General features: G+C 58.8%; 2 protein-coding genes across 2 annotated transcripts; one reads left to right on the top strand and one right to left on the bottom strand.

The window, feature by feature from the left end:
• The first annotated feature begins 65 nt into the window (after window positions 1-65).
• On the top strand, window positions 66-3213 carry PPP1CA (protein phosphatase 1 catalytic subunit alpha). Its single transcript, XM_070427638.1, has 7 exons — window positions 66-205; window positions 722-853; window positions 1000-1230; window positions 1734-1838; window positions 2258-2481; window positions 2564-2698; window positions 2773-3213. The coding sequence occupies exons 1-7, from the start codon at window positions 151-153 to the stop codon at window positions 2881-2883; spliced, it is 993 nt and encodes a 330-aa protein (XP_070283739.1). The 5' UTR covers window positions 66-150; the 3' UTR covers window positions 2884-3213.
• Window positions 3000-8771, bottom strand: RAD9A (RAD9 checkpoint clamp component A). Its single transcript, XM_070427637.1, has 11 exons — window positions 8320-8771; window positions 8166-8236; window positions 7613-7741; window positions 7081-7195; window positions 6895-6994; window positions 5489-5598; window positions 5285-5394; window positions 5141-5205; window positions 4911-5048; window positions 3957-4161; window positions 3000-3874 (listed from the first exon to the last, which is right to left on the bottom strand). The coding sequence occupies exons 1-11, from the start codon at window positions 8351-8353 to the stop codon at window positions 3779-3781; spliced, it is 1173 nt and encodes a 390-aa protein (XP_070283738.1). The 5' UTR covers window positions 8354-8771; the 3' UTR covers window positions 3000-3778.
• Between the last annotated feature and the right edge of the window lie 2119 nt (window positions 8772-10890).

Here is a 10890-nt window from a genome sequence, read left to right as displayed (position 1 = left end):
GGAGCTGGGGCCGCGGGCCGGGGAGGGAGCTTGCGGGGCGGGGCGGGGCGGACCGGGGAGGGCGGAAGGAGCTCCAGGCCGGAAGGAGGCCGCGGAGGGCGGGAGGCAGGAGCGGGCCCGGAGCTGCTGGGCCGGAGCGGCGGAGCCGCCATGTCCGACAGTGAGAAGCTCAACCTGGACTCGATCATCGGGCGCCTGCTGGAAGGTTGGCTGCGGGCGGGGGAGGTCGGCTCCCACTGCGCCCTGACCCCCGGCCCGGCCCGGAAGTGGCGCGCGGGGGCGCCTGCCCCTCCCAGGTCCGCTTAGACGGGCGGGGACGGGCCGCGAGGTCCCACGGCCTCAGCCACCCCCCCACTCGCGACGCGCTTGGGGGATCTGGGGCTGCTGGGGCATGGGGAGCCCCCTCTCCCGGGCCTGGGGCGCACGGTTGGCCTGGTCTTTTGGAGCGAGGGAGAAACCTTAGACAGCTCCCCCACCCCACCCAAGGGTCCTGCGCCGAGGGGTTTGGGGTGGCCGCACCTGCGCACAGCAGTCCCTTGGAGCGCCTTGTGGGTAGTTGGGAGGCTACCTCGTGTCCTGGGAGGCGCAGCAGCACCATCTGTCCGGGGCAAGGAGGGGCCCAGGAGGCCCTGGCGCCCCCAGAAGTGCCCTTGGGGCACCCGTGTCGCCCAGCCTCCTCCTGTCTGGGGGACCGGGGTCCTGACGCCCGTTCTGCCTCCAGTGCAGGGCTCGCGGCCTGGGAAGAATGTACAGCTGACAGAGAATGAGATCCGTGGCCTGTGCCTCAAATCCCGGGAGATTTTCCTGAGCCAGCCCATCCTTCTGGAGCTGGAGGCACCCCTCAAGATCTGCGGTGAGACTCCTGCCCAGGCCCCTTTGTTTTCTGAAGGCGGCACTGGCCCCCCAAATCCCTGGATCCTTCTAATCTTGAGCCCAACCCTGGCCCTGGGTTCAAGCCTAGACCCTGCACGGGTACTGACGTGGTTCCCTGGGTCACAGGTGACATCCATGGCCAGTACTACGACCTTCTGCGGCTGTTCGAATACGGGGGCTTCCCTCCAGAGAGCAACTACCTCTTCCTGGGGGACTATGTAGACCGGGGCAAGCAGTCGCTGGAGACCATCTGCCTGCTGCTGGCCTATAAGATCAAGTACCCCGAGAACTTCTTCCTGCTCCGTGGGAACCACGAGTGTGCCAGCATCAACCGCATCTACGGCTTCTACGATGAGTGTGAGTAGCTTCGAGTGTGAGTAGCTTCGTGCCTGGGGCTGCCCAAGGCCTGAAGAGCTCTCCCTGCTATTCAGTTGGCCTGGTGGTAGGGGTATCCATGTCTGGCAGAGCCCTGCCCTCCTGCCATGGGGTCTGGCACTCAACAGGGGTCTGGTGAATGGTTGCTGACTGAAGGGCTAATGCAGAACCCTGTCTGGTGACACTCCCTCTAGTACATCTCCTACTTAAGCACTTAGGACACCTATCTGGACTGGACTCTGTTGGCCAGAAACTGAGATAAACCAGACCCAGTCTTGGCCTGGTCCTGCTCATAGAGTGGGGGTGGATGCTAACCCCAACACTGTTCCAGATTGGAACTTTGGGGTTCCGTGGATTCAGCTACTGTAGAAGGCTGGTAGGCAGTGTGTGTGGTGGGTGTTCCCTTCTTATCTCCCATGCCCTCCCAGCTGTGTCTGGGAGGCCCTGGAGGCCTGCTCATGAGCCATTCTCCTTCCCCTGGGCAGGCAAGAGGCGCTACAACATTAAACTGTGGAAAACCTTCACCGACTGCTTCAACTGCCTGCCCATTGCAGCCATCGTGGACGAGAAGATCTTCTGCTGCCATGGAGGTGAGGGCGGCTGCGGGGCACCTGCTGAGGGAGTTCATGGGAAGAAGCTGTCAGCTGGCGGACTTGCTCCTGGTCACCTGGAACAGCTCTCCCTGGGGCGGGGCTTGGATGTCACTTATTGCAGGATGTTCCCCTGCTCCTTGGTGTTAGGCTGCACTCTCCACTGTTGTGGCCTCAGCATTATGCATGGAATTTGCTTGCTCCTTTCTCTAGGGAGCTCTGTGCTCCTAGAAGGCAGGGACTTACAAGAGGCAGAAGGTAATGAGTTCTGTCTGCCAGGGTTCCCAAAATCCAGGAGAGCCAGGGGGTAGTGGTGGAGTGTATGCGTGCACAAAAGCTGATTGGCCAGGGCTTTTGCGGGTGGGGGGGCATCCTTGTTTTGAGGCTTGAGGAAGTGATGTGCCACCTGTGTCCTCCAGGTCTGTCCCCCGACCTACAGTCCATGGAGCAGATTCGGCGTATCATGCGGCCCACAGATGTGCCTGACCAGGGGCTGCTGTGTGACCTGCTGTGGTCCGACCCTGACAAGGACGTGCAGGGCTGGGGCGAGAACGACCGTGGTGTCTCCTTTACCTTCGGGGCTGAGGTGGTGGCCAAGTTCCTACACAAGCACGACTTGGACCTCATCTGCCGGGCACACCAGGTGGGCTGGCAGCTCTGGTCCAGGGAGGAGAGGGCCCTGGGCAGCCAGCACTTGCTTAACTCTCTGCCCCATCCTTGTCCAGGTGGTAGAAGATGGCTATGAGTTCTTTGCCAAGCGGCAGCTGGTGACACTCTTCTCAGCTCCCAACTACTGCGGCGAGTTTGATAATGCTGGCGCCATGATGAGCGTGGACGAGACGCTCATGTGCTCCTTCCAGGTGGGAATGGGGAAGGAAGGGGATGGTGGCCCCTGGCTCAGCCCCATGAGCCTGACCAGTGTTGTCTCTTTTAGATCCTCAAGCCCGCCGACAAGAACAAGGGGAAATATGGGCAGTTCAGTGGCCTGAACCCTGGTGGCCGGCCCATCACCCCACCCCGTAACTCCGCCAAAGCCAAGAAATAGCCTCCACGTGCCCGCCCTCTGCCCTAGATGGTGGATTGTACAGAAACCACGCAGCATGGGGGGGTCATGCTGACTTCCTAGGCCTGCTGTCACAGGGAACATGGAGCCTTGATGAATTTTTCCTTTTTTTAATGAATCAATAGCAGTGTCCAAGCCCCCAGGGCTCCCTCTGCCTGTGCCTCAGTGGCTGCAAGCAGGATCCTGGGGCTGAGGCTGCAGCTCAGGGCAAAGCAGGGCCAGATTGTGGGTCTCCAGCCTTGCTTGGCCTCAGGGCTGGCAGCCGGATCCTGGGCAACCCATCTGGTCTCTTGAATAAAGGTCAAAGCTGGATTCTTGCCCTGGCCTGTCTCCCTTGTCCCAAACAGTGGGCCTGGCACTCTTTTGCCCAGAGCCACTTGCAAGGGGTGGCTTGCCAGGCACGGGGCCCCAGCCACATGTTAAGGTCCACAGGGCCTTCTTAGAATTCCCAGCCAGAGCCAAAAAATATTGAAAAAGCAAGGCCAGCCAGCCAGCCAGCCATAGGACATCCCCGATTTGGAGGAGGGACAAGTCATGATTGTCAGAAAAAGTTGATCAATGGGCCAGCAGCCCCACTGTGATTTCTTAAGGAAGGTAGGTGTCCAGCTTCTGTTTCAAGGTTGGAATAAGGTATGGGACCTCCTATCAGGTGGACCTCCCCTCGAAACAGACATGATTGGGGGACATGACAGGACCCAGGCCAGTTACCAATAGCCGGTTGGGGCATGGGGATGCAGCAGGACCAGCCAGCTCAGCTCCAGCCCACCTTTACCAACGCCAGCGTGGAGACCCAGCCCTGGCCCTGGCTGGCGCTGAGGAGCCAGAGGCTGTGGCTTCATCTAGTCCAGGGCCTCTGGGCACAGAAGAGGTTCTCAGTTCAGCCTTCACCCTCACTGTCTTCCGCCAACACAGGGCTGGGGCCCAGGGGGGAGTGTGCAGGAGCCAGGATGGAGCCAAAGAACAGTGAGCGGAACTGGAAGAATAGGAAGCTCAGTGAGTTGTGGAGGCTGCTCCCACCTGGCACCCCATCCTCTGCCTCCACTTCCAGCCCCTACCTTCTTGGGTGGGGGGGTCCCAGGCACTGTACTGAGCTCAGCCTCAGCTTCATCTTCTTCCCCTTCGGAGCTGCAGGGAGGCTGGAGGCCAGGTGAGAGGGAGATGGAGGGGAGTGTTCTTGAGCTCTCACTGCCCACAGTGGTTTCCATGGCGATCATGTAAGAGTCAATGTCGTCACTGGCAAAGTCATCCGGCTGGGGGGTGCTGCAGGTAAAGATGATGTCAGTGAGAAACAGGAAAAGAGCCCACCTTGGAGGGCTGTGGTGGGGGTTGGTGTGGGGGCCTTGTGACCACTGGTGATCTCTTAGTTTTATTACTTCCTTATTTGGTTGGAGGAGAGAGGATACAAGGGTTAAGTGGCAGCTTCCTGGAGGGGCTGGGCCTGGAATCTTTTGATCAGAGTTCAAATAGGGGCCTGAGGGAGGCATCCTGGGGGCCCATTTAGCTCAACTGGGGGAGGGGAGTAGTAAGTCCGGTGAGCTGGGCCACTTTGGGCCCAATATCTCGCCTTCCCAGGGGAGAGGAGCTGGAGAGCACTAAGGCCCAGGGACCTGCTGGGCAGGGGGCCAGACTAAACTTCCTCTGCTTAAACTATACTCCTCCCATCCTCCCCAACCCACCTACCCTTCCCGCCACCTGTTTTTCACCCCAGGCAGCCCCTAGCCTCCAGCAACCCCCTTTCCCTCCCAGTCTGGGAGGAAGCTCAGTGGGGAGGTCTCAGCCAGAGAAGGAAGCTAGCCTGACCTTGGGGACACTCCCCTGGGTGGGAGGGATCTCTGAGCACAGCTGACCAGGAAGGCTGAGCCGGTGAGGCTGGAAGCTGGAAGCACTGTAGGGGCTGGGGCCTTACAGGAAATGTCTGTATGGAGGGGGAGGTATTGAAGCTGGAGGCAGCAGGCTCAGGCCAGGGTGCTCAGAGCCACTTGGGAGGGTGGGCCCGTGGAAACCCTCACCTGTGAGCCTGGCGCCGAGGCGCCGGCTGGCAGGGCTCCGGGAAGTGCAGGTCCTGGGAGTTTGGGGTTGGCTCTGAGAGTGTAGCCAGAACAAAGTGGCCATCCAGCAGAGAGTCCTTGATGGCAAAGATGGCTGGCCTGGGCAGATGATGGGTCCCAAACAAGGTAAGGGCCCATTGGCTCCTGGCACCCCAGAGCCCTCCCCTCCCTGTCCTGAGGCTGGGAATTACCTGCCGGGAGCATCAAAGTGAATGCTAAGAGATAAGTTTGCTGACTCTGCGAAGCTCAGGAGCCCCTGGGAGGAGAGAGCAGAGCAGTGAGGCCTTGGGCAGGACAGGGAGGATGGGATGGTGAGGGTATGGGGGGAACCTCACCCGGAATTCTTTGAGGCAGAAAGTGATGGCCACCCCTTCTTCAGCCTGCAGCTGCTGGAAATCCTCCTGCCCAATGCTCATCTCAGTCACCATGGCTTTGATGGTGCTGTCTGTGGGGGCAGGAGGAAGAGGAACCTAGGCCCATAGGTCCTAGCTCCTCCCACCCCATCATTCCCTATCCCAGGCCCTGTCCAGATCCCTCACCTGCCTCTTCCTCCTGGTAACTTCGCAGGATGACCCTGCGACCATGGCCAATGCCCAGCGTCACTTCAGCCAGTGCAGGGGGGAAGGGCAGAACAGCCTCCCCCAGAAGCCTGTGAGGAGGGCAGAGCATTACACCTAAGGCTTGGCCCTACCCAGTGGTTTTGCTCTCAGAGGACCTGAGGCAGGACAGTGATATATGCACCAGTATGGAAGGGGGATTGCCATGGGCCAGGCCTAGCATGCCCCAGGAAGCAAGACATGGTTCCTGCCCCATCAAAAGCTCCCAGGCTGTCATGGCAGCAAAGTCCACTGTAAGGGACAGGACAGACAAGAGTAGAGCCCAGAGAAAGCAGCAGGAAGGATGGGCTATACCAGGCAGGCAACACCTGTCCACCCAGGGGTGGGAAACCACACCCATTCTATCCTTACCACTTGGCCTTCAAAAAGAACCCTACACCCTTGTTTTTTAGGGATACATGGTAATAAGTAGTTACAAATGAAGTAATATTTAGAATTAGCCTCAAGACAGTTGGGACAGGAGCTGGCATCTTTTATATGTACTTAAAATTGTAAGAAAAAGAAAAAATTACCCATTAAAAAAGAGAAATAGCCTCAAAATCCAGTCCAGAGGTGATAGCCTTCCCTCTTTCTCTACCTAAAGGAGCAGTGCTATACACAGAACTCAGAAACCATATAGTCAAGACCCAAAGGGACCTTCAAGTTACATGGCCTATGGCTACCAAAAGAAATGAACAAGACCTTGGGCTACTTGAATGCCGAGAGCACCCAGCATGAGCGGGAAGGGAGCCACCCCTCTGCACTGGTCTTCACCAGGGACCTGGGCCTCCACTGCAGTCCCAGCCTCCCAGCCCCCGGGGGCTCGGATTGCCCAGATAGTTCCAGCTCTGGAGCTGCTTGTTAGGCCTCCTGGACCACAACCTCCCCACCCAGCCTCCTGCCTTGACCTGAGGACTCAAGGCTAAAGTCAGGGCAGGTAGGGAGAGGCTGCCCTGGAGTGGGGAGCACCCCAGAAGGATAACCAAGCCAAAGAAGGGTTCTGACCCTGAGCTACAAAGCTTGACGACAGACTTTCAAGGCTGCTCAGGCCAGAGACCTACTCTCCAGAAGGCTGACTGGCCAGAAAGACAAGCTGGGCCCTTGGGGTGAGACTATAGGCTCCTGAAGACAGTGAGGAGCCTACAGCAAGGGAGCCCCTGTCCCTCCTCTACTCCCCCTCTTAAAGAGACAGACAAGGACCTGAGAGCAAACTGGGCTGGATGGCTGCTGAGGTTCACACAAACCCTGTAGGAAAAATGGTAGCGGTGCCTTCTTAAATTGACCCTTGAGGCCCCAAAGAAGGAAGACGGAGACCTAGGGCTCAGCTTTCGGGCAGGCGGTGTACTTACTTTGCTGGGGCCCGGAGCAGATAGGGGCACGAGGCTGGGTCGAAGACAGCCTGCAGGGACTCACAGTCCTGGAAGGACAGGTTGTGAGTCTTTCTCACCCCTGGACGGGCAGACAGAGTCTCAGGACCTCGCCAACCTCCACCCCCACACCCCAGGAACCCCCTTGCAGGCCAGCTGCCCACTCACCATATTTGCAGTGCAGCTGGACCACCAGGCGGCTGCTCCTGCCATTCAGGGAGATGCAGCATTTCTCCACTGTCTTCTCCAGCATCACCAGCGAGCGGAAGACTGACAGGAACGACTAGGTGGGGGAAACACATCAGGCCAACACTGCACCTCCAACCACCAGTTCTCACGTCCCCTGTGGGCCCTAGCCCATCATGGGCTCAGCACCGTCAGACCAGGAAGGGAGCTCCCACAACTATCGGTCATTGACACAGTTCTAGGCCTCTGTTCATGCTGCTCCCTGTCTGGATGCCTTGCAGGACCTGCTCGAATGTCACCTCTCTCTCCAGGTCCCTGGTAGGGTTGATCACCCTCTCCTCGTCTGCATTCCCCTCTGCAGATGTCTTCACTGTGCTCCTCGCTGCACTGTGCACTGGATTGCCCCTGCACACACCTCTCTCCCCAGTCAGCATCTACTGAGTGCCCAGAGCAGCCGCACTGCTGCAGGAGGCTCCTGGGGGGTGCAGTACCGCTGCTGAGGGAAGGACCTCACCTTCATCAGGATCTTACAGCGCAGTGGGTCCTGACCAGGGGTGGCCGTCTGGTACAGCTGGAAGAAGAGCGGGGCAAAGAGGAAGCAGGCATACGCAGAGCGGGAGGAGTTCACGGTCCGGAGAGAGAGCTGGGCAAGGAAAAGCAGGGAGAGGAACGCAGTCAGGGCAGTGACACTTGCCCTAATGTGCTGCACTTCCACCATCACCTGTTGAAATCCTGACCCCTTCCGGTCACCGGATACCTTCTCCACGATGCCTCCCCAGAGTTGGTCTCAGCACTGCTCCCACCAGGGCCTTACACCAACTCACTGCGCCTTTCCCCCGAGTCACCCCCACCGGCCACCTGGCACTTCAGGGAGAGCAATTGTCCTCAGTCCACACACAGGCCTGGGAAATGACAGGGCCCAAACTGGTGCCCCAGCACCGGGGGTTGGACACTGAAACTCAGCTGACAAATCTGTCCCGGGCATCCTGCCTGGTGGAGGCGAGACTCAAGCCCAGGTTAGGGCTCCCTGTTGGAATCCCATCCCGTCCCAGACCCCAGCTCCTCACCCCGTCTTCCAGGGGCTCCAGGTAGAGCTCGTCCCCGATTCGAGATAGAGAGTGGACGGCCTTGCCGAGCACTGCGTGGGGAGAAGAGCATCATGGGTTAGGCTGGAGCCTCGGCCAGTCCCACGTCCCCCCGACCCCGCCAGGCCCCACTCACCCTTCACGTTGCCGCCTGTGACCAGACACTTCATGCCGCCGCCTGCACCCAGGCCGGCTGGCCTGCGCCCGGCAGAGACTGGCGGCTTCCCTCCTCTCGGAAGCGTGGATGGCCGGAGCACCTTCGCGCGCACCACCCTGACAGCCCGCCCCGCCTCCTCATTGGTCCACACACCGGGCCTCCGTCACGTGAGGAAGACGTTTGCAACTCCACTGTCACGTGACGGAGCCCGTTGGGGGCAGGTCACGTGGGCCGGGAGCGCTGGGCGCACACCTCGTTCGTTTCCTCTCGCAGGCGCGCGACTACGCAACCGAGCGCGGGGAACACGGAGGACGCGGCCCCGGTGCTCGGTGCGCGAGTCACCGGCTCAGTGCGGACTTCCCAGGTGTCGCAGCAAGACCGTCCGCACCGACCCGGGCCGGAGACTAGGATCCAAGCTGCAGCCACCAGCACTAAAGAAAGATGAAAGCAGTCGCGGCCGGATCCTGCTGTGGGAAGTGGCCATTCGTTCTGGCTTCGAGGACCTTTCGTTGATTGTTGAATATAAGATTCTCGGGCGGAAAGGGCTGGCCGGTGCACCTCGCAGGGGGAAGCGAGAAGAAAGGCTCCGGGGGTGCGGTTTAGCCCGTGCGGGAGGGAGCCGCGCAGAGGGGTGGTGGCCGCCACATGACAAGGCTCACTAATGAGCAGCACTGGACACGTTTACGAGGGTAGAATCGTACTTACGTGGCCATTTAAAACAACAACAACAACAACGAAAAACCCAGGCTGTGCAAAAGGAAGGGTCTCATCAGCCAGGGGTGTCTGCCTGGCCGTGGGCGCCAGCCCCCGGGGTAATGGGGAAGGCAGGCCTGGGCGGGCTCGCTGACCCCTGGTTTCCCGCAGCACCAAGGCTCTGAGGTGCTCTGAAGGGCCCAGCGTCGCGCCGTTCCTTTAGGGAAGCCTGGCCTTGCCCCTCTGCTGCTGTCTGCAGCGAGGATACCTTTGTCTGCGGACCCCTTGCCCTCCGACTCCTAACCTGCCATTGTGGACCCCACTTGTTTCCCTTCTCCTTGCCCTCATCTCCTCTCCGCACTGGGCTCTCGGGAGGTTACTCTCTCCTCCCAGAGGGATCAGTGTAAATGGTACCACCTCTGTGCAGGCATTTGGGTAAGTAAACTCGGAGTCATCCTTGGCCCCACCTTCCCCTCACCCCACATACTACAATTTTTTGGCAAGTCCTGAGTCTACCTCCCAAACAAATGACAACTTCAGCCTTCCTCTTCCATCTCCAGAGCCATCATCCTGGCAAAAGACACCATCATTTCTCATCCGGACGACTGACCAGGAGCTCTCTGAGTCTCTGTCTCATCCGGTCCACTCTCCATACAGCACCAAGGTGACCTTCCTAAAATGTCAACCATGTCACTCCTCCCCTTGTTTAGACCCTTCAGTGGTTTCTAACCACTGCACTTCCTGCACTTCCCATAAAATCCACACTTTCCCCCCCAAACCTTGGGAGCCAGCCCAGCCTCTTTACCTGTCTCTGGCCTTCCTGCGCAGCCCATCACATCCTTTTCCATCTTGGGATCCCCGCACAGGCCTTTCCTACCACTGGGGATGCTCTGCTCCCTTCTCACGTGCTGGCTCCTTTTCCTGGGGCTTAGCTTCAAGCAATAGGCCTCTGCCCCCTCCCCCATGTCCCCCTTCTCTCTAGCTAAGCCCTTGCTCTGGGTTAGTCACAGCACTTAGCACCACTCAACATTATTCCACACGTGTGTGCATTTATTCAACGGGCATCTTCACCACTAGTATGTCAGCTGCTGAGCACAGGGACCATGTCTGTTTTGTTTGTTGCTGTATCCCTGTGCCTCACACAGGCCTGGCCTCAGTAGAGGGTAATACATGTGTTCAGTGGGTAAATGTGTGATCCAAATGAAGATGAGCTGCCTCCAAGTCCCTACATTTCTCATAGAATCCACACTCTACCCCAAACCTGCCCAGGCTCTTCACCTGTCTCTGGCTCATAGCCCCACCCTTCCCTGGACAAGAGCTGCCCCCCACCCTGTTCTGTCAGAAGAACAAAAGGACCCAGCACAGCTATTCTCTTCCTTACCTTTCGTCCCCCTCCTGGATGTCCCTCTCTTTCACCCCAGTGTAAGTCAGCATAGCCTCACAGCTTCTCCACCTCACTCTGCTCACACCATTACCTGAGCAGCCCAACTGGAACAGGAGACAAACACCACAGCTCTCTGGACGGCCAGGAAAGGAAGCTGTGATTATGCAGTCTTGTCTGCCCCTGACCCCTAAGTCTGTAGAGTCTTATGGCCTTGAGGTCTTTGGAGCAAGGCCCTGGGGAGAGGGAGACAGACTCTTTAGGACTTTCTTTCTTTTTCTCTCTCTCTCTCTCTCTCTCTCTCTCTCTCTCTCTCTCTCTCTCTCTCTCACACACACACACACGCCTGTCAAAAGTCGGAATCTGCCCTTCTGAAGGGCTCAGACAACAGAAAGGAGGCTAGAGCGGGAGTCAGGAGGCCTATTTCTAGTCTGTGCTCCAACACGGATTCGCTGTGTGACTTTGTGTAAGTCCCT

The sequence above is a fragment of the Myotis yumanensis genome, unplaced genomic scaffold (assembly GCF_028538775.1).
Source record: "Myotis yumanensis isolate MYYU_CA2020_CCGP unplaced genomic scaffold, mMyoYum1.0.hap1 SCAF_10, whole genome shotgun sequence".
NCBI classification, from domain to species: domain Eukaryota; kingdom Metazoa; phylum Chordata; class Mammalia; order Chiroptera; family Vespertilionidae; genus Myotis; species Myotis yumanensis.
This window is presented reverse-complemented; position numbering and strand designations above follow the sequence as displayed.

Coding starts and splice junctions, on each gene's coding strand:
- PPP1CA (XM_070427638.1), top strand. CDS start 151: ATGTCCGACAGTGAGAAGCTCAACCTGGACTCGATCATCGGGCGCCTG. Junction 206..721: donor CATCGGGCGCCTGCTGGAAG/GTTGGCTGCGGG, acceptor TTCTGCCTCCAG/TGCAGGGCTCGCGGCCTGGG. Junction 2,482..2,563: donor TCATCTGCCGGGCACACCAG/GTGGGCTGGCAG, acceptor ATCCTTGTCCAG/GTGGTAGAAGATGGCTATGA.
- RAD9A (XM_070427637.1), bottom strand. CDS start 8,353: ATGAAGTGTCTGGTCACAGGCGGCAACGTGAAGG. Junction 5,599..6,894: donor CTGCTCCGGGCCCCAGCAAA/GTAAGTACACCG, acceptor CCCTCCTCACAG/GCTTCTGGGGGAGGCTGTTC. Junction 3,875..3,956: donor GGACCCCCCCACCCAAGAAG/GTAGGGGCTGGA, acceptor CTATTCTTCCAG/TTCCGCTCACTGTTCTTTGG.